Source organism: Leucopleurus acutus, assembly GCF_964270905.1.
Source record: "Leucopleurus acutus genome assembly, chromosome: 7".
Taxonomy (NCBI): Eukaryota; Metazoa; Chordata; class Mammalia; order Artiodactyla; family Delphinidae; genus Leucopleurus; species Leucopleurus acutus.
The window spans coordinates 22,093,126-22,116,443 of NC_139150.1; the positions used below are offsets into that span (position 1 = coordinate 22,093,126).

General features: G+C 36.6%; 1 protein-coding gene across 6 annotated transcripts in view; it reads left to right on the plus strand.

The window, feature by feature from the left end:
* Window positions 1–23,318, plus strand: part of ECPAS (Ecm29 proteasome adaptor and scaffold) — a 99,782-nt gene that overhangs the window by 22,305 nt on the left and 54,159 nt on the right. For 5 of the 6 annotated variants that reach the window (XM_082842763.1, XM_082842764.1, XM_082842765.1 and 2 more), the window contains 6 exons: window positions 4,609–4,739; window positions 13,224–13,340; window positions 14,185–14,303; window positions 15,459–15,608; window positions 18,539–18,707; window positions 21,565–21,704. In XM_082842763.1, the coding sequence (XP_082698889.1) occupies window positions 4,609–4,739; window positions 13,224–13,340; window positions 14,185–14,303; window positions 15,459–15,608; window positions 18,539–18,707; window positions 21,565–21,704 (826 nt within the window). Of the gene's footprint in view, window positions 1–4,608; window positions 4,740–13,223; window positions 13,341–14,184; window positions 14,304–15,458; window positions 15,609–18,538; window positions 18,708–21,564; window positions 21,705–23,318 lie in introns of those variants that run through there. The other variant, XM_082842766.1, reaches the window with a different exon arrangement.

The window sequence follows — 23,318 nt, forward strand, 5'->3', positions numbered from 1 at the left end:
GTGCACTGCAACGAAGAGTAGCCCTCGCTCGCTGCAACTAGAGAAAGCCTGCGCACAGCAACGAGGACCCAACACAGCCATAAATAAATAAACAAACTTTGCCATAGTAATAAAAGATATAAAACAACAGTGAGATTTTTTTTAATTTATCATAGTCAGCTAAGGCTGATTACTTACAATCTTTGTAAGATTGATTACTCATTGTAGGAGTGAGTATAGGGAAAGTGGTACTTACATATACTGCTGGTGGTATAAATGAGCACAGCCTTTTTGAAGGACATTTTTCCAAAATCTCTTAAACTTGACACTCCTACCCTTTGACTCAGCAGTTTCATTTCTAGGGTTTTAGCTTACAGAAACGCATACAAGTGCACAGATACACATGGATAAGGATGTTCTTTGTTTTTTATTTTATTTTTTTAACATCTTTTCTTTTTAACATCTTTATTGGAGTATAGTTGTTTTACAGTGGTGTGTTAATTTCTGCTGTATAATAAGGTGAATCAGCTATACATATACATACACGTATATCCCCATATCTAAGGATGTTCTTTGGAGCATCGTTTGTGGTACTGTAAATCTGGTAATAGCACAAATAGTTAAATAAATCATACTACTTCTATAGGCATAGTTTTATCAATTAGATCTTTATTTAGTGCTATGCAAAGATATTTACGATTTTATACATATCCACACTTTTTCTTTTAGTGTAATTCTTTGGGTATTAAAACCTGACCTGAATGGATATGAGGTTCTTTAAAATCTTTGACTATCCCACTTAGTGTGAGCATCCGTATGTCTTATTGCAGTAATCTGAATGTATTTAATTATAGGAACTGCCCTAGAACACACAGGGTGGATAGGGTTATTTGAAATACACAGCATATACACTTTATTTTAATTCAAAAATCTGAAAAGTCCTGAGACATCTATTGCTCCAAGGGTTTTAGATAATGTGTTTGTGTTAACTAAAAGAAAAAAAAGGCAAATTGTAAAATAGTATGTGTCATATTCCAGTTTTTAGGTTAAAATAATGTTAGTGTATGAATAGGAAAAAATAGTTCAGGATATATTCCCCACATTTAACAGTGACTGTCTGAGGTTATAGTGATGTCTTTAATTTTCTTGTAAGTGAAATTAACTCAATATGAGTTTGAATAAGAGGAATAATATCAAAATTGTGGAGAGGGTAGAACTTGCCCCTGACTCTAAAGTAATGTTTGTCATACCTCAGATACTTTGGTGATGACCTGGGGGATCTCAGTTCCTACAACTGAACACTGAGTCCTTGTGAAAGGTGAACTTGAGTTTTAGATTCCTTTTGAATTTTCAGAACTTTTGGTTGCATCCCTTCTTGTTTCTGAATAGACACGTTTGGGGGCAGAGGCCTAATTTGGATGGTCACTTTCACGGGGCTCAGTTTCCAGGGTTGAGGGTAGAGGCACAGGGTTCACCCTTCAGTGCCGTTAACAGCAGGATTCAGGCACCATACTGTCGCTGAATCTTTGCCCATATTTTGCTAACTTTGGTAGGCTGAAAAAGTTAGTGGTTGATTATATCTGCACTTGTATTTACATTTCTTTTTGTAAAGTTTGAACATGTTTGATGATCGTTTATTTAAAGTATAGATGTTTGTCAGGATGACGCAGCAGTGTTACATCGATCCTCTTCCTTTGCCTCTTCCTTGGGTATGCTTGACCTCTTTGACAACGACCCCTGTGTGATGTTTGGTGCCCTTTCTTTCCATTCCCACATTCCCATCATAAACGGTTTTACTGCGTTGAGGATGTTATCTTTTCCTTTCTAGTGAGGGAGAGTAGAAAGTGTTAGGTGCTGTGCTTGGGATACATAGGAAGCACCCAAATGGTTGTATGAAAAATGAAAAGGACCAGATATCACTTGGTTTTTTTTTTTTAAGCCTTGGGCACAGATTTTGCAGGTCAGTTTGTTATGAAGAATTTAACTTTCGGCCTTCTTCCGCAGAACGGTTCTTCTAAGTTTCTGTAGCTGAAATCTGTAGGCAGTTTCCACTGCCTAAGATCTATAAGGCGCTGGGGCAGAGACTCCTTACCTGTAACTTCCATGGATGTTGTGGATTGAATCCACTGTTCCTAGGAGCTCCTTTTATAGTAGCATTCAACTATTAGCAAATAGAAGCATTTGGTCTGATAATCTCAGAGTCAGCCTGCCTGCCTTTCCTCCCTTCCTTCCCTTAGTATTAATTTTAAAAGCTAAACTCAAGACTTTATTTGGATTTCATCAGTTTTTCCGTTAATGTCCTCTTTCTGTTCTGGGATCCAGTCCAGGGCACCACACTGCATTTAGATGTCCTGTCTCCCCGGACTCCTCTAGTCTGTGACAATTTCTTAGTCTTTCTTTTTTTTTCTTCACAATCTTGAAAGTCTTGAGCAACACTGGCCAGGTAGCCTGTAGAATGTATTTTAACTTGGTGTTTCTGTTGGCTTTTTGTTTTACTCATGAGTAGATGAGGGTTATGAGTTTTTGGAAGGAATACCACAGAGTTGAAATGCCTTTCTTGTCATGTTAGTGATCCTGATACCACATGGCATCGCTTGGTTAAAACAGTATTTATCAGGTTTCACCACTGTAAAGTTAACATTTTCCTCTTTCCCTCTTCTGTTCTTTGGAAGCAAGTCGCTAAATCTAGTCTACCCTCAAGGGGTGGGCAGAGGCACGAATTAAGCTCTACCTCCTGTAGGGGGAGGCATCTACATAATTATTTGGAATTCTGTAAGAAAGACTTGTCTCTTTTCCCCAGTGCATTTAATCATTCAGTCATTTATTTATATCATGGAGGCATGTAAATTTATTTTATACTTTGGGTTAGAATCCAGTACTATGTTATTTATTTGGTTCCTCAAATTTATTCCAGCCTTGGCCATAATGGAGCTCTTTCAGGGTGGTTCCTGCATCCCTTTGACTTATCAGGCCCTGTTTCCCTTCTGGCCCTACAGGATGCTTCAGGTTCATCTTGTTTTTTCCCTGCCCCAGCCCTAGAATCAGCCATTTCCCCAAGAGTCTGGCTCCTTTTACTGGAGAAGGGTGTCTAAAAACCCAAGATCCAGGTGCTGGGTGCGCTTGTTGCTACTAGGTTGTGCCAGGTTGTGACTGCTTCTAGGCTCCCTCTGGAGACACATATCTATATCTATGTATCTATATCTATATGTGTATATATATCTCTTCCTGTAAAAAATTATTATGGAAATTTCCAGCATATACAGAAGTACAAATTCTAAGTATCTATCACATAGCTCTAACAGTTATCAGCTAGTGACCAATCTTGGTTTCACTTATATGGCCCCTCCCCATTTCTCACCCCAGCACCCCCAATTATTTATTTATTTTAAAATGAGGACCTGAATGAGGCCATGACTTTATTTTTAGTTTCTGAAATAATTATATATATTTAAGGTGTACAATGTGATAATTTGATACACATATACATAATGAAATTATTACTTCAGTCAGGCTGATTAAGATGTCTTTTTCTCACAGTTGCCTTTTTTTTTTTTGTGAGAATGTCTGAAATTTACTCTCAGCAGATTTCCAGCACACCCCTGATTATTTGACGTAAATCTAAGTAACTGTTATTTCACCTGTAGATATTTTAGTCTTTATCTCTGAAAAAAAGGACTCCTTTAAATAAATTTTTTTTGTTTTTTATTTTTAAATTTTAAAATTAAGGTATAATAGATACAGTAGAAAGTATGAAAGGATAGAGCTTGTGAATTTTTATAAATGTATATAGCTGTGTAATCATCATGCAGATTGAGATGTAGGACATTTCCAGTGCCTTAGAATGCTCCCTAATCACTTACGGATAATTTTTGTAAGAACCTCTAAAAAACAAACATAACCACAATACCATTGTAACACCTAAAAAATTAACAATAATTAAAAAAAATCAAGTATCCAGTCATTTGCCCTTGGTAGGTTCCCCTTTCACCTCAGCACTCTCCCCTCCCCTGCAATGTATTGATTGAAGAGACAGAAGCTCTGAGTGTGTTAGTTGCTTGTTCTGTAGTTGCCTGGGTTTTGCTGAGAGCATCCCTTTGGTGTTAATATGTTTCTCAGTGGCTTTCTTCGTGGAAATTTGTCTCTCACATTCTGGTTGGCTAATTCCAGCAGTAATGGGCAGTGATTCTGTCTTTGAAGAAATTTCATCAGTAAGATGGTTTCACCAAAGATATAATATTATCCCTGGTATCTGATTAAAGTTCTCCTGCATAGCTCTGCTAGTTAGGTCTAGACGATTTCTTCAAAACTTTTGTATCTTTTCTGGTATCCACATCCTTTAGAAAAACGGAATAACCTTGTAAATAGGAGAGAAATTTGTTGTTCTTGTCTTTGTTTTCCTCTCTTCTAGAGGTTAAATGACCAGGACAGTTGTAAGACAGTATAATTAGCTAGTAAACCTTTTTAGTGTTGTTTCATTGCTGTGTCAAAATCATCTGCATACAGGGCTAGCTATGGTTAAAGTTCTGGCTGAAGGATCTGCAGTATAGAAAAAAGGATTAAGCTATAAAAGTGATTAGTCTTAGTTCTGTTTGATGTGCTAAGTTATCCTTTTCTCTTTTTATATTGTAGATCAGCTTGAACGAGTCTTTTTACGACTTGGCCATGCTGAAACAGATGAACAATTACAGAATATTATATCTAAATTCCTTCCTCCTGTTTTGCTCAAGCTGTCCAGCACCCAAGAAGGAGTACGTAAAAAGGTAAGCATGCTGGGACAGTTGGGGGAATTAAATAGTGAATAAATGGATGTATTTTATGAAGTGAGTTTTCTGTTCCCATTATTGAAATCTAGCTTCATGATCCCAATTAGGTTTTTCAAAATGGACAGTAAGTCTAGGACCAGCTTCCACGATTTAAAAGTACCTTTTGTATGCTTAGCACAGCTGCATTTAGCTCCAGCTGTACACTTGGCATCAGTACTGGATGACATAATTGAGATATTTATTCTGGAATGTATGGAGGTCTGATTTAAAATCTATGCCCTTGAGTCCAATATGAAAGTCAGGTGGTAATGGGTCAAAAATATTCTTTAATCATTGGCTGATGGTGAATATGGCCTTAATTAAAAGTAAGCAAAAGAAATGTTTTTAAAAGCAAGATACTGTTGTACAGCTCCTGTTTTAGAATTTTTTGAAGAACTGTTAGAACTGTGGGTAACTGTCAGATCAAGAGTTTCTTTTTTAACCTAATGTTCTACATGGAACATTTGGATGCTTCACCTTTAAAATAATTCATTTGTCTTCTCGTGTATTTATACTAGACCTTGGGTTTTTGAGCTATCATCAGGTTTCAATCCTTGAGCCACTGTAATTGATTGGCAGTGACCTTCCCGGAGGTCTGCCCTGAGAGGGATTCTGAGGCCTGATTTGAGTTCAGTGGAGAAAGAGTATCTTTAAGAATGTCTGGGCTTCTTAGGGCTTCCTAAGGAAGCTTCTTGGGCTTCCCTGGTGGCGCAGTGGTTGGGAGTCCGCCTGCCGATGCAGGGGACGCGGGTTCGTGCCCCGGTCCGGGAGGATCCCACGTGCCGCGGAGCGGCTGGCCCCGTGAGCCATGGCCGCTGGGCCTGCGCGTCCGGAGCCTGTGCTCCGCAATGGGAGAGGCCACAACAGTGAGAGGCCCACATACCGCAAAAAAAAAAAAAAAAAAAAAAAGAATGTCTGTTATATTTACAGGAAGGAATAGGGCATTCTTGTCACGTATTTGACATGCCTGTTGTTAATACTGCTTTGCTAAGATAGATAACGTGTTTGATCACGTCATTCTCCTATTTAAAACTCTTCTATGGCCTTTTCTTACCCTAAGAATAACTAGGTATAAAAGGCCTTCATGTGTTGGTTTCTGTTTCCTTATTTAGCTTCATCAGTCTCATCATTTATTTGGCAAATATTTACTGGGTACCTTCTATATGCCAGGTGTTAGGAATACGTTGGTGAAGGAAAGAAACGTCTACTTGGGGAGATGAGTATTAAACAATAAGGCAAAGAGTATAGAGTTAAAATGGCAATAAATGCTAAGATGGCAAAGGATTGTACGAAAGAATATATTTGGGGACTTGATTTAAATTAAGTATAGGGTGTAAGGGAGGTGTGTAGGAAGTAGCCAGGCATAGAGATGGGGAGATCACTAAAGGCAGAGAAGGCCCTGTGTAGAGATTCTGAGCCCAAACTGAGTATAAAACCTTCAGGGAGCTGAACAAGGCCACAGAGATGCACCCTGTGCACCAGAGGAAGAGTGATAGGAGTTCAGGCATGGGGATTCCAGCGGCAGCCATTTGAAAGGGTATTGGTGGTAGTGACATAATCGTTCTGGCTGTGGGGTGGAGAAAGGCTTGCAGTGGCGAAGAGGAGAGTAAACAGAAGGCAGTTTTTGCATTCGTCCAGGCCTCTCGGCTGAGTATTTTCAGTAGGGTTTTTTTTTTTTTTAAATTTATTTACTTAGGAGTTTTATGTTTCCTTGTATTTTATCTTCTGTAGAAAATCATTCATCTCTAACCATCTACTTTATATGTTCAGTTGTATATTATTCACGTCTATCATACTGTTATTCTTAATATTCTGTTACCATTCAAGTGGAGAAATTCCATTCTTGTTTCTAATTTTTTTGTTCCTACCAAAGGTTTGCTTTTTTTAATGGGCCAATTTAAAAGGAAAAAGAGCTTTTATATTAATTTTTTCAAGTGTATTTTTCTGTTTTTATTCAAATTACTCCTTTTTTTGTTCTCCTTTGATATCTTTTTCTCACATAAGATTTCAGTTTGTAAAGTACGTAATGGTAAAGGTCATTATGTGCCAGGAAAAATGCTAATCACTTAAATACTCACAAGATTATGTGAGGTGTAGGTGTTATTTCCATTTTATAGATGGAGCTGAGGCTTGGAATGATTAAGTGAGTTCATTAAGGTCAGATAACAGAAAAACAGAACTGAACATGACCTCAGTTTCCGGATTTCTCTTTGATTACTATTTTGGTTATACCCCATAGTTACACTGGTGAGCAGTATTAGGTTATTTTATTTTTGACCTAATAATTAGTTTATAAGAACATTGTTTTTGCTTTTAAAATAGTGTAAAATTTGTCTGGTTTTACTGCATTCTGATTTGAAACCACAGTGAGCAAATGTTCTAGTCTTTTAAAGCATATTATTTCTGATGTTCATAAAAACTATTCATAAGATTAAAAAAATATTTCCTATTGGTGGAATATGGAGCTCAGTGTGTGGATAGGCCACTCAACACTGCTCTCATTTCTCAAGAAACCTAGCTTCCAGTCCTGTTGTAAATTAATAGTGAATTACAATCTCCTGCTGCTGTTGTAGTTTTTCTGATTTTCCTTTTAGTTTTAATAGTTTGACCTTGATGCGTTTTTTTTTTAAGTGTCCTTATTTATTTATTTATTTTTAACATCTTTCTTGGAGTATAATTGCTTTACAATGGTGTGTTAGCTGCTGCTGTATAACAAAGTGAATCAGCTATATGCATACATATATCTGCATATCCCCTCCCTCTTGCGCCTCCTTGATGTGTTTTGATGCACAAGTTTAAGGTCTTGTGTTTCTTAGTAATTTGTATTGTATTACTTACTTTTCTTTTTTTTAATTTAATTTTATTTATTTATTTTTTTACTTACTTTTCTTATCTTTCAAATCTCATTTAAGATTTCTTTCCCCAATACCTCTATCATCTAAGAATAGTATTGTAGCCAGTGTGTTCCTTTGGTGTAAGTTAGATTGAGGAATCTTTGCCCCAGCCAGCAATCTTAACCTTATTTACTTTAGCTGCATATCTTCATCAATGTAATTGAGATGTCACATTTTTTTTGAGGTTTGGATTGAGGGCATGTACATCAGTTCCAGTTATTAACCTTTCTCATCACTTGATCTGTTCTCATTCTTTCCATCTCTCCCTCTTCTCCCTTCTCTCCTCTTCCCGCCACACATTTTCTGTTTAAGAGTTTGATAACCTATATTCTGTTTTAATATAATGATTAATCAAGCAATTCTATCCACATTCTTAACATTTCAGTCATTAATTTGTATCTAAGTAAACAAGATGTTTTACTCAGTTACCATCAAGTAAATTATTTTATCTTGTTCAGATTTCTTCCTTCTCCCCCTTCCGTTATATTTCTTACTAGAAATAGTAACTACTTTCTTATTTCTTCTTTTTTTCATTTATATTTACTTTTATTTTTCATGTTGTCCTTTATTTATCTATTTATTTTTTAAACATCTTTATTGTAGTATAATTGCTTTACAATGGTGTGTTAGTTTCTGCTTTATAACAAAGTGAATTAGCTCTACATTTACGTATATCCCCATATTTCTTATTATTTCTTACTAGGTTGTTCCCTAGAAATTTCCCTTTGATTTTCTTCTCATATTCCAAATAATGCTGACTTTGATCTATTGGTGAATTTTTCTAAACTTTTTACAAAAAGCTTGAAGGAAATATACGAAAATGTGTTTACTGTGATGAGTCGTACAGATGATTTTTTAAAAACAACTTTGAATCCCATGGAATATTATGCAACTACTACAAAGAATGAGTTAGGTCTAAATTAATAAGCTTATATATTTTTAACTGGAAACAAAGCGGACTCTGTGCTAACGTGAATGACATATAGCTCATTTTTGTAAAAAGTAAACAAGTAAAATCTAAAGATATAGCTAGTGGGAATCAGCAGCATAGCACAGAGAGATCAGCTTGTGGTTTGCGATGACCTAGAGGGGTGGGATAGGGAGGATGGGAGGGAGGCTTAAGATGGAGGGGATATGGGGACATATGTATGCATGTGGCTGATTCACTTTGTTGTACAGCAGAAACTAACACAGTATTGTGAAGCAATTATACTCCAATAAAGATCTATTTAAAAGAAAAAGATATAAATATGTTTGTAGAAATTTTTGTGGATACAGAGAAAGATGGGAAGATGAACACCAAAGTATTAATACTGGTGTCTTCGAGTGGCTATGAATGGACTAAGGAAAAGGGATAATTACGATTTTTCACTTAATTTATTGTAATAAATGTGTTTTTCTATTAAAATTTGAAAAAGCAAGAAAATAGAATAAAGAGAGATATAATCATTGTGAACTTGTATATTTAATTTATATTGTAAAATACTAATTTTGTTTGCTTTTTTTACATATCAGATTTCTCTTGGTAAAGGGGTTTTGTTGTTAAGTAAGTTTGAAAACTTCTGGAGTAAGGGAAAAGAGATCTAACAGCTGAGACACCTGTTTACATTCTAAGCAGTATGCTAGACTCTGACATATCCTTCCATTTAATCCTCATAATAGCCTGTGAAATGTTATCATTTGATTTCTGCAAATGGGGGAAAGTGATTCAGAAAATGATAATAGTGCAAAACATTAAATGCCTATGTGGACATTGTCTCAGTTCATTACAACTCATCTAACAGCTCTGTGGGATATAGGTGCTCATGTTATTCCCATCTTATCTAGGAAGAAACTGAGGCTCAGAGAAGTTAAATAACTTGCTTTGTGTCACATGACTAACAAGCGACTTTACACATGAGAGATAATTCCAAGACTAAATGATTTCTGCCAGGCTTTGCCTTCACCTGATGGCAAACACGTTCATTCTTTAGCTTATGTGTGAAAGTGAATTCAGTACATGAGGGGTCAGTGAATGAAAGATGAGGATAAAAGAATGTCTGAAAGCAATAACATAATTTTGCCTGCATGTTATTTTGACTCCTGGTAGTAGAGGCTTGATGTGTGTTTCCCTTTTATTTGTTTTGAAGTATAGATACTCGGTCAGACTTTCATGATTTGTACAGTCCTGTACTCATACTAATACCTCTTGCAAATAGAACCAATATGATAATTGGGAGTTTTGGTTATTATATAATTGTTAATAAAACAAAGGATGTAGATATTGATCACAAATCTAGAATGCAGTTACAATTATTAGACCTTTTTTACCATATAAAATAAGACTGTCATGTGAAAGAGTATTTTTAAATAAAAGCTTACATATAAATAATTTCAGTATGTAAAATTTTGTAGTCAGTGGCACTAGGGATTAATCTAGTATTGACTTTCAGTTCTGTAATTTTAGGGGTCCTGACTGTCAGTTTCACAATGTTTGTTAGGCTTAAGCAGGATACCTGTAGAGTAGGAGCTGATAATTTGTGGATAAATTGGGTGAAAGAGAAATAAGTTTTATTTTTGATTTGTTTATTTTTTGGCTGCCCCACGTGGCTTGTGGGATCTTAGTTCTCCGACCAGGGATCGGCCACTGGCCCATGACAGTGACAGCGCCGAGTCTTAACCACTGGACTGCCAGGGAATTCCCAAGAGAAATAAGTTTTAGACTTCTACTGACATATCACTATTTTAAGGAAAATGAGATATGTTATGTAGAATTCTCTTTTACAGCAAACCTTGTATATTCTGACTTCTTAGAATAGGTAAAAATTAAAAACTGACCACTGCTGGTGGGAGTGTAAATTAGTATAACCACTTTGGGAAACTGTTTGGAAATATTCTAAGGCTTATCATATGTATACTTCATGACCAGGCATTTCCAGTCCTGGGTTTGTATACAACAGAAGTGTGTATATCTGTGCACCAGAAGACATAGCTAAGAATGTTCATAGCATTATTCATAATGGTCCAAACTGGAAATAATCTTATATCTATCACGATATAGGAGAATGGATAAATTCTGTTTTTTTCCTACTAGAGCAGTGAAAGTGAACAACAACATGGATTAATCTCAGATATAATATAGAATGAAAAACACATGAGTTCATCCTATTTGTTCCATTTATATAAATTTAAATATGGTGTTAGAAGTCAGGAAGAGGGGTTAGTCAGTGGGGTGCAGGGCCTTTGTACTTCTGGTGGTTACAAAGGTGTGTTTACTGTGTGAAAATTTATTAAGCCATACATTCTCAATTTTGCACTTCAGCTATATGTTATACTTCAATTAAAAAGTTTACTAATGAGTAAATGAATATAAATGAATGAGTAATAAGGGGAACTGATAGGGACAAAATACTATATGCCCGAGGCTGGTAATTCTGTAGGCTTACTGACAGAGGTTAACTGTTGTCAGTTTAGCTGGGGGAGGGACTGGTTCAGCGGATTTCTTAATTTTTATGGGTTTAAAGAGGATTGCAGGCAGTGGATAACCAAATATAGGAAATGAGTCAATATTTAAGGTGATAATATTGCTAGAAGAAAATTAAGTAGTTAATCTACTTAAAATTTAAAAAATTGTCATAAAAAAGAAAGTATGTAATTGTGGGCATGATTGTCTGCCACCATCAATAATGATTTTCCATAGGATCCTTCTAGGAAGCAGCCTAGCTTAGATCATCAGAAGAGGGCTGTTTCCTTTAGCCTGGCTCCTCCTGATTTTCTCCCCTGTCATCCAGCTGAATCACAGGCCTGGCCAGGCAGGAGGTTGGGTGAGGTGTGTGTGGCCATGCAAGTTTCTAGGTCTTTGTAATGTTTGAGGGCTCCCGAGGGCGTCTCACAGTGACAGACACTTTAGCTGAATTAAGCTCAACTGTCAGTGTCTGACAAGGTTAAAAATATGGATTCTGGAGTCAGATCTTGACTGTGCCACTTGCTGGCTCAGTAACTTGCTGGACAAGTTCACTTCGCTTCCTGACCCTCTGCTTCCTCACAGGGTAAAATGGGAATGACAATAGCACCTCTCCAGTTGTTGTGAGAATCAGATGAGATAAGGAATGCAAAGGGCTGTCTTGCGTGGAAACTGCTCAATAAATGTCAGCTATTTTACGATTATTCTTATCACTCATTTAACAAACATTGATTTTTAGATTTGTTGTTATTTTAAAAATTCACTTATTTCATGATTGCTGTAGATAACTCTGAACTTTTGCTGTTGCCGTGAACATCCCTACAGCTCTCCTTAATACTTGCTTTGAAGCTAGATCTCAAATTTCAGAAGTGATGGAGACTAGTGTAAGCCTGGCCCTCTGGAATAGTCACTTTAAATTCTTGAGTCTTTAGGTGAGGCTTTCTAAAAATCCTATATCTCAGTGCTCCTTTCTTAGCAAGATAATCCCACTTTCATTGTAAGCTTGGGGTCATTTGATGTAAACCTCTGTAGCTTCCTTTCCACCCATGGGTATTGTTGACTTATTCACCTCTATTTCTGTCTTTTCCCACTTAAAGGAGAGGAAGTTTGATATTACTTACTTAAAACTTCTTAGTAGAACCAGATGATCTTCAAAATAAAGTAAAAATTTCTCAGCATTTTACCCAAATCCTTCTGTAATCTAGGTCCTGCTTTTATCTCTTACCACTCTGTGTTTCAGTCAGATGCAGCGCACCATGTTCTTTTAGACCTCTTATACCTTCTTATAACTGATCTTCTGCTTGGAATTTCATCTGCTCTTTGGGACTTAGTTTCCTGTCAGTTCCTCCCGGAAGTCCTCCTTGATCTTAGTAGATAACTTTTTCTTCCTGAAACTCTCAGTACCCTGTATATTTTTCTTGCTGTAGTGTTCACGTTGTATTTTAGTTAGTTTGGGCTGCTATAACAGTATACCACAGACTGGATGACATAAACAGCATTTGTTTCTCACAGTGTTGGAGGCTGGAAGTCTGAGATCAGAGTGCCAGCATGGTCAGGCTCTTCATCGGGAACTTTTCATGGTGTACGGAGGGCTGTCTTCTTGCTTTATCCTCAGACGGCAGAGAGAGGAAGAACTCTAATACCTTCATCCCCTTAGAAGGGCACCCATCGCATCGTGGGCCCCCCCCTCGCGATCTCCTCCAAACCTGTTTACCTCCCAAAGCTGTCACAGTGGGGTTTAGGGCATTAAAGCGTGAATTTTGGGAGACACAGACATTCAGTCTGTAGCATAGTGTGTTGCTATCATTTGTTCACAGGTCTTCTGGGAGACTGTGCCTCAGTGTAGGCCCATCTGGAATCTCAAGTTTAATTAACTAAAGGACATTGTAAAAATAAATTCACTACTAAAAATCTGGTGCATGGATTCTTGGGGATAACATTTTGGAACAAGATTTTAATATTGTATACTCCCTTTCTGGGATGTCAAATTTACCTCCTTTAAGAGAACAAAGTAGCTACTATTCATTAAAATAAGTAATATCTGAGAAATGAATTCGTTTTTAAGATATGATCAGTAATTTCAGTTTATATCTTCCTGTATTTTAGGTAATGGAACTGTTGGTCCATCTGAATAAGCGTATAAAAAGCCGCCCCAAGATACAGCTCCCAGTAGAGACACTCTTGGTTCAGTACCAGGACCCTGCTGCAGTTTCCTTTGTCACAGTGAGTGTTAACTTGGAATATTTTCTGACTTACAGTAAGTTTTCTTTCATAACATTTATTAGATGTCATCAGTATATTGGCCAGCCTAGAATTTCACCTTAGACTAAATGAAACGTGAGGTGTTTTTCTTCAAAAGGACACACTGTTCTTCCACTGAGTATTGATCTGGAGGAAATGGTAGGAACAGGATAATGTATGGCCGTTTACACAGGGCAAAGGAATGTTGGTGTAATGACTTGTCAGGTATGTTGATTTACAAAAAGAATGATTGATTCTTAGTAAAAGATTATGAGAGGTCAGTCTGAATTAGAAAGAGAAGGTTATTTTAGTAATTGACCAGTTGGGAAATGGCAACCTAGGGTTTAACATGGGGTCTCCACTTAGCTTGAAAGGATTAATGTAACAAACTGGGAGAGCTGATACTGATGTGTAGTATGTAGGTTTAGGTAGGTCAAATGATTACTTTTTTCTTTTCAGTGAAAAGTAATTGCACATATGAGTACTTTATTTTCTCCCCAGCTTTATTGAGGCATAACTGACAAATAGAATTGTCTGTATTTAAAGTGTACAATGTGATGATTTGATATACGTATAAGTGCTTTAGGCTAGATCATGCTCTCTCATATGAAGCCCATCTTAAAAGTAAGCATTTTGAGTAATTGGGGCTGGAGTTCTTCCTGAGATATACTAGTTGGTCAAGCTGTAACAAACAGGTGATAAACATGAGGAAGGAGGATTCAATTTCTTTGTTATAACAAAGCTGCCTAGGTTATTAGTCATGTGTTTTTGTTGAAATCCTAGAGTATTTCTTTCATACTTACTTGACTTTCTCTTGTTGCATTAGAATTTTACTATAATTTATGTTAAGATGGGCTATCCTCGCCTACCAGTGGAAAAACAATGTGAGCTGGCTCCTACACTTCTTACTGCCATGGAAGGGAAGCCTCAGCCCCAGCAGGACAGGTATGCTTTCCTCAGTTACCTTATTGGCCACCTGTGAGAGTCAACAGCTGCCATTCAAAAATAGATCCACACATTTGGTTTCACTTGGGCAAATACAAAGGCTTGAGTTGAGCTCTTTGAGTTGACAGTTCTGTGTTACCTCAACATTACTGTTTTGTTAATTTTATAAATTATAAAATTTCTTGTGAGCATATCAAAAAATGTGTAGAACTAACTTTTTTCTCAATCTAAATGCATTTTTATTTCGGTTAGTTATTTTGAAGGAACTGATTTTCTGTGATTGCAAAAATTTGAGATCTAATATGCTTTTCATCAGACATTTCTTTCTTGGAGGATATAAAGTTTCAGAGCAGTTTTCTTAAGGAACTAATTACTCGTTTGTATTAATATGGGAATTGGAGAGGTGAAAAGGAATATCATCCTTAGTTTCTAGGCTTAGCTCAAAACTTCTGTATCCTAAGCCCTGTTGTGGTGACAACCATGAAAAGAAGTTGTGGAGGAAAGATGGATTTAAATCATGTTTCACTTCACTTTTTAGAGCATAAACATTTTTAAAAGATTGTAATACAGATATTTCCAAGTAAAATTAATAGACATTGTAAACACTGTTTGAAATTTTCATGTTTTAATAGCAACAGGTTTAGTGAAAGAAGAAAAGAATCTGTTACTTAAATTCACACAGTGGAAATTTAATATTGTATTCCAAATATTGACATGATTGATGTTTAATTTCTTTAGATTTAGAATGACTTTATTTTTAATTAAATGTGGAAAGGAAAAAAATGATTGACAGGACATGTTATAAGTTGAACTTTACCTAAGGTTTAATATTAAATCTCTTGTGGTAATAGATATTAACACTGAGCCCATATTATGTACATTTTTCTCAGGTGTTTTTGGTGATGAGCCAGATTGGCTAAATGTCACTTATTACTCAATATCCTGAGCTTTTAATAAGAAAGAAATAAGAATGAAGTCTAGGCCACTCCCTAGATTAGGACTTTGTAAATTAGTGGTATTGAAAATGAATGGCCCTTGCTACGATTGCTACTTTTTGTTATGTGATTTTTTTTTTTTTTTGGTTTTGTCTGTTATTTGCATGCATAAAAAACCTTATTTTTTAAATAGTTGCAATAAATGTAATTGTTTTTTCAGCTTAATGCATCTTTTAATACCAACCCTTTTTCACATGAAATACCCTGTTGAATCATCAAAATCAGCTTCTCCGTTTAACCTTGCTGAGAAACCAAAGACTGTGCAGCTGCTTTTGGACTTCATGCTAGATGTCCTTTTGATGCCTTATGGGTAAGTAAAAAAAAAATAAAAACAAAACAAAGCAACCTTGTTCTTGATTGCTGTTACTGTGTGCAGTCAAGTACTCTTTTCAGTGATTCAACTTTCACTTGAAAATGAATGTCTCAGATTTGTTTTGCTGCAGCCCTGACCTCTTCTAAACTGCAGCGCCGCTGCTTACTGACGTTATGGGTGTGGAGCTGCTGCTGTGCTTTCAGACTTGCCCCGTCCAAGCTGAAATCAGTCTTCCCAGTAAACATAGTTTCTCTTCTTTAACTACCATCAGTGCTGTGATGATTCTCTTAGCCTTGTAGGCGCTCCGTTATAAATTGCCTCTAGCTTTCTCTTCCTCGTTGCTGCAGTATCAGTTCCGTAAGACCTCCTTCCTCCTCCTCCATGTGTCCTGGAACCATTCCCACTGCTGCCGTTCTAGTTTCGGCTCTTTTCAACTCTTTTCATCTCTTTTCATGACTTTCTCACCAGCTGCTCTTCTTCAAAACTTCCTACACTGCCACAGAGTTTCCTGATTTTTAAAACACAGATTTTATCAGTGACCCCTTAAAATCCCTGGGCTGTTATTTTCCAGTCATTACATGCACTCATGCATTTCATGTACTCTATATCTCCTTACCTGTCTACATTTTAAGAGAAGACAGTTTTCTCTGCTTAGAATGCTTCCCCATCAAGAAAGAAAGAAGGAAAGAAAGAAAACAACAGAAAACGACAGCCAGGAAAACCACTTTGAAAAAGCCTCACAAACTAGCTTAGAGGCCAGTTCTGTTGTCTCTGACTAACTCCCTGCCCTACGCACAGGACTCTTCCTTGTCCTCATAAGGCTAAGCACCCATCTGAACCACTTTGTGCTTTTATTGCGTTGTTGGCTTATCCCATCCTAATAGATTGGGAGCTCTTTGAAGTCAAGAGCTGTTTACTCTAGCTCTGGTTCCTGGCGTAGCGCCCACGTTGTCATCTGCTTCCAGCCTGCTCCTTTTCTAGGTTGTCCTGCTGCCAGAGAGATTCTTCTAACGTATTGCTTTCATTACATTTCTTCCCTGACCAAAAATGCAGTATATACTATGAGTGTGGCATGGGGGGCTCCACATCACCTGTCCCTCCATCCAGCCACGAGAGTTCACGCTGTACGATTTCTTTCCTCTCCTTTTTGCTCTCCTCCCACTCCTCTAATTTGGCGGCTTTATTTTCTGGACCTTCCACTACCTCTGTCATATCATTTCTTACTTCCCTGCAGTTTCTTTGTCATCTGATAACATATCATATGCTGTTGCACTTGTTGTGTTGTTATTGTCTCAACTTGCTCCAGATGGCAGACACTCAGTCTTACACCTCCTGCTGTTCCTCTGTCTTGTGCTTAGGATGGTGTTTTGCACGATGTTAGCTGTTCAGTAGTTATTAATTGATTTACTTACTGCTGCCAGTCTTGCTATAACTGAGAAATAAATGAAAACCTCCTTTTATAGTTGTTGAATCAGGAGGCAGCCAGAACTGGCAGGTGATGATGGCTTTGGTAATTTAACTTTGAAATCCAAATTTAACTTAGGCACACAATGTACCCAAGCCAGTAGTTCCTCACATTTTTCTTACCAGTGAGAATTTGCCTTGTTTATATAAAAATATTAAAACGATTCTTTAACAGGTTTTTTAAAAAAAATTAGATGAATTTAGGAATGGAACAAATATAATGTGGAATAATTTACTGTGCCATTAGGCTTCAGGTGTTTTCTTTAATTTTTATTATAACAGGTATTTTATTTTAATATCCAGTCTGGTAATTTGTCAGCATAGAATTTTAGAGTTCAGAAGGACTTGAATTAATATTCATATCAGAATTTTCATTTTGTAGATGAGGAATGCTAGTTTAATGGTTCAAAATGAATTTATCAGAAATCTTATTTTTAATCTATAGAAGCTAAAAAAGAAATGGGATGATAAATTAATAACTAGCTGCAAAGCTGTATGCTTTGAACATATAATGGAAAAAGCTGGTCCTTATGATTTTTTTCCTCTTTGGATCCTTTTGAATTTTTTCATTTTTGGGGTGTATGTGCTTGTACGGTAAGTGGTTTGGAGGTTTCAGTGAGTTTTTCTATTTTTTAAAAATAAATTAATTTTATTTATTTATTTTTGGCTGCGTTGGGTCTTCGTTGCTGCGTACGGGCTTTCTCTAGTTGCAGTGAGCGGGGATTACTCTTCGTTGCGGTGTGCGGGCTTCTCATTGCTGTGGCTTCTCTTGTTGTGGAGCACAGGCTCTAGGTGCGTGGGCTTCAGTAGTTGTGGCACGCGGGCTCAGTACTTGTGGCTCGTGGGCTCTAGAGCGCAGGCTCAGTAGTTGTGATGCATGGGCTTAGTTGCTCCGTGGCATGTGGGATCCTCCCGGACCAGAGCTCGGACCCGTGTCCCCTGCATTGGCAGGTGTGTTCTTAACTACTGCGCCACCGGGGAAGCCCTCAGTGGGTTTTCTAATGCAGAAATATAAGGAGTTCAAGGAGAATTGAACAGAAATGGGAATGACTATAAATATTCTCTGCTTTGGGTATAAAACAGTAGTTCCCCCTCCACCCCGTTACAGTCAGTAAACCTTTGTATTTGTCAACTAAAAACTTAAAATGTAGTGGGTCCATAGTGGCTTTTAGAACAATTATTTATAGATTGAGAGTGAACAGAATATTTATATTCATTGTTGGTAACTGTTACAGTTCATTTGTAACCAGGTTGAGCAGATGTACTCTAATGGTTAATTTGCTGAAGATGTAGATACCTTTTTTAGATAGTTCTAAAATTTTTCTTTATGATAAAATTTTAATTTCAAGTGTTTATTCTTCTAACAACATTCTGTGGGAGGAAAGTATATAACTGAATGTGCTATATATATGCATGTGTTTGTATGTGTTTATAGAGAGGTTAAATTCCTATTTCCTTTCCAGATACGTGTTAAATGAATCCCAGAGTCGCCAAAATTCATCTTCAGCACAGGGTTCTTCTTCAAATAGTGGGGGAGGTTCTGGAATACCACAGCCTCCCCCAGGAATGAGCTTTTATGCAGCTAAACGAGTTATTGGAGATAACCCATGGACACCTGAACAGTTGGAACAGGTATCACACACTGCTTGTTCATACAAGCTTAACCCTGCACACTTGCCCCTTTGAAGTCCGTGGAGGTATGTGTTACATAATTCCAGCGTATTCAGGCTCTGTAATGAGATACGATTGATGTAATGTGTTCTGGTCATCATGTCATTTATTGGTTAAAGCCCCAGGGAAAGGGAGGAGTGGGAAATGCTGTTTAGTTTTTCTAATACTGCTTACATATTTCAAGTATAAAATACAGCCCATTTATAAATTGAGTAACTTTCATTTTAGTTTTTAATTACGGGTTTAATAATTAGCTGCTTTGGTGCAGTTGAAATACAATTTATCTTATATTATTCAGCTTTTTAGGGCTGTACATTTTGTGTAAAGTGAGGAACAAGTGACCATATGGGGGAAAAGCATGACCCCCTTTTATATTTCTTCCTGGGAATTGAAAAATTGGCATTAAGAATTTTATTCTGGATTTAAACAGGACACAGATGTTCTCTGAGCAGCTTTTAAAAAAGACTGGTGCTCTACAGAGAAGGTGCCTCACTGTGTCTGTGTCATCAGGCACCTCAGGGAAGAACAGATGAGATCAGTATGTAATTATTTTGGAATTCAAGCAACATGGGTTAGTCTTCCAATCCTTCCTTTATCTCTCCATGGCAGTCTAAATGATTTGATCCTTTTCTTTTTGGCAGTGTAAGTGATCACTGATCAAAACAGTGTTCCCAGGAAAGGGAAAAAGGCAAGTGGGCATTCTTGCCACTCAACAAATTTATAGAATGATTTGTTCAGCAAGGGCTCTATTTGATTAGATTAACATCTTCGTATTTTATAGATCTTTTTTCTTCTTAAACCATGATGTAAGTAAGAAAGAAGGGTAAATAGTAACAGAAGCTACTCTTTACTGAGTGTGATCTATGTGACAGGCACTATACTGAGTACTTTGAATACATTATCTCATTTAATCCTCACAGCAGCCTGAGAAGGTATAGAAATTTAGTTCCATTTTGTAAAAGGAATTGAGGTTTTGAGATTCACCACAGTCTCACTCCTAGTAGTAGGCTTATGAATCTAGCTCTGTCTGAGGGCTAAAGCTATAAGTGCTGGAGAATCATTGTTAACATTATAAATTGTAATCTTACGTTGGTCGTTATTTGCTGATTTCTAAGGGCTTCTGTATGCCTTTTGTCAATTTCATGATCTAGTGTTGAACAGTTTAGTTTCAAGGATGACAGCTGTTTTCTCTAATTTTTAAATATCTCTTTCGTTTTTTACATTTTTTTCTTTCAGATAAGACAGCTTTTATTTTTTTTTAATTTTTTTTTAGCTTTTATTTTTTTCAAATGATAAAGTTAGTGATAATGTAAATGTTCAAGTAATATAGAACATTATAACAAGAAATTAAAAATTACCTGGAATCCTGCCACCCTAGTTTGTCATTCACCTACAGCCTGCTCTGTGTACATGTGTGTGTACACAAATATAATTTTACACAATACATTTTTACGTATCACATAACACATTATTTGAACTTCATTTTTTTCATTTAATAGTATATCAGGTTTTTAAATAATGTCCTTTTTAATGTCTGTATTAAATGTAATTATGTGTAAACCACATATTTTTTAAACTAGTCTCCTATTGCTGGACATGAGTATTGTTCTCAGTTTCCTTTGCACACTTTTTTTTTTTTTTTTTGCGGTACGCGGGCCTCTCACTGTTGTGGCCTCTCCCGCTGCGGAGCACAGGCTCCGGACGCGCAGGCTCAGTAGCCATGGCTCACGGGCCCAGCTGCTCCGCGGCATGTGGGATCTTCCCAGACCGGGGCACGAACCTGTGTTCCCTGCATCGGCAGGCGGACTCTCAACCACTGCGCCACCAGGGAAGCCCCTCCTTTGCACACTTTTTTGTGTATATCTTTGTGTAGTTGACTTCCATAACTGTGGGTGCAGTAAATGCTTGCATCTTCTCTGTTGTAACCCTTGTTGCAGGTCAGTTGTGTTGAACATGGGGAGGGAAAGCAGGCATTTTTATGATCCTTTTTAATTGCATCCTTTGTCATTTAGTTATTGTAAACTTTATCAGTCCTAATTCATATACATGAGAACTATCATGTAACTGATTCTTAAAGGTAAAGTTTCATTTTTCAGGTATATTTATCCTAAATAGAGTTATTTGTATTGAAATTCATAGCTCCTTCACATTGCATGAAGTTCTGAGCAGAATCTCTCTTCAGTCTGTGTTTCATTTTAGCCAGTTAGATTGAATACTGTTTGATTAGAATTTCACTTGCATTTGCAATTCTTGCATATGTTTGAAATCATGTTTTTTTCAGTATGTAAGAATATTGAGGGCAGAGTTAGTATGTTAACAATAGATTAGAACTTCATGGAATGTGAGTTTAGTTCTTTTTGAACTGTCAGAAGAATCCATGGAGTACTTCTGATGTACCCCCACTTCTACCTGGAGGCTCCAGATTTGGACTTCAGTTCAAGGCTTCATCATTTTAGAGAGGCTGTTAACCTAAGTAGGAAGGCTTCGTATCATAATGGCCTTGGAGTCCAAGACTTGGGTTTGGATTGGGCCTTCATCGTTTACTAACTGTGTCTTAATCTCTTCAGCCTTGCCTCAGTTTTCCTTATCAGAAAAATAGGTATAATGGTACTCATCTCACCGATTGTGAGGGTTCAATGAAATCATGAATATATATGGTTTGGTATAGCCCCAGGCACATTTAAGCCTAAACAGGAGTGGCTACTATTGTTTCATTAATCTTTGCTTTAGGAGCATACTGATATGTGAAACAGATGTTATAGGTTGGTGGTCTTTGTTTCTCTGATAAGTGGTTTTCCTTCCCTTCATTTATCTACAGTGCAAATTGGGTATAGTGAAATTCATAGAAGCTGAGCAGGTGCCTGAGCTCGAAGCTGTTCTCCACCTGGTGATTGCTTCTAGTGACACACGCCACAGTGTAGCCACAGCGGCGGACCTGGAGTTGAAAAGCAAGCAAAGGTAAACTGCTTCCCTTTTAAACTTTCGAAATTAAAAAGAGGCTAGATTTCTAAAAGCTTGCCTAGCGTATATTGGTTCATGTTGGGTTTTGTGTAGTGAGACATTCAGTTGATGAGATTGTGAAATATACCTAATTTGTATGAAAGACAGTTTGCTAAAGAGCAGAATTCTGTATAAGACAAAGAAGAAAAGCTGTTTGGAGAAGTAGTTTAAAATTGGAATGGGTCAGGATTATAACCGTAAGAATTGAAACCTTTGTCTAGGTAAGTGAACTTAAAGAACTGATGTTAAGAAAAATGTCAAAACCCGGAAGTTATTCGTTTTTGATTCTTCCTCTATCTCAAATTATTTGAGATGGCTTTTAATAAAGGATATGTAGGTATTATGGTTAATATGATGAAAATCAGGTCCCGCGAAAAGAGGTGTTGAATAGATCTTAATTTACACAGGAGGAAATACATATAGTAAATAGGCTCATGGAAAATATTGTGTTTAAGAAATCAAATCATGCACAAAAAGGCAGTGGTATGCCAGTTTGTACCCATTGGTAAATAAAATTGTGCAACATTTGATTACTCCATTTAAGTTTCTGTTCAAACTGCTATTCTTATACCCTGTTGATAGACACTATAAGTTGAAATAATTTTTGGAAAGCAGTTTGTAGTAGGTAATGAATCATAAAAATATTTACAATCTTTTATCTGAATCTTCTGGGAAGTTATCCTAAGAGAATCATTCAAAGAAGAAAAATATTTAGAAAAATGTTACAGATTCATTCATTATACCATTTTCTGTAGTTGTTCAAAAGAAAGGAAACAAATTCAGATTTCCACAATAGGTAAATAAATAAATTATGTGACCTCTATGGAATATTATATATCTGCCCAAATAATTATAAAAATAATAAAGCAACATGTAAATTGCCTCCAAGTAATGGCAAATGAATAAAGCATAATACAAAATGATGTACGTACTGATTTTAATAAATGACGTGCAAAGACTGGAGAATACATGAAAAATTGAAGATACTTCGTTAAAAAAATCAGATTATGGAATAGTTCTTTTTTGAATTTAATGCTAAATGTAGTTAACAAAATGGGATATCTCTAGGTCCATCCACGTTGTTGCAAATGGCATTATTTCATTCTTTTTTTATGGCTGAGTAATATTCCATTGTATGTATGTACCACATCTTCTTTATCCATTCATCTGTTGATGGACATTTATTTAGGTTGTTTCCATATCTTGGCTATTGTGAATAGTGCTGTTGTGAACATAGGAGTGCATATATCTTTTTGTATTATTGTTTTGTTGGGATATATGCCCAGCAGTGGGATTGCTGGATCTCACTGGCAACTCTCTTTTTATTTTTTTGAGGAACCTCCATTCTGTTTTCCAAAAAATCTTCTTTTAAAACTTCTCATTGTGTTTGAACTGACTCCATTCTTTACACCATACAGTAGATTGGATTGTTGGAACTATAAATGTGGTGCTGAAGTATTCTAATTAGTTTTGGTTTTGTTTATTAAAACAATTGTATTTTCCCAAAAATAGCATAACATTGTTAAGAGGTAAAAAGTGAACTGAGAACAATATGTAGATATCCTATTTTGT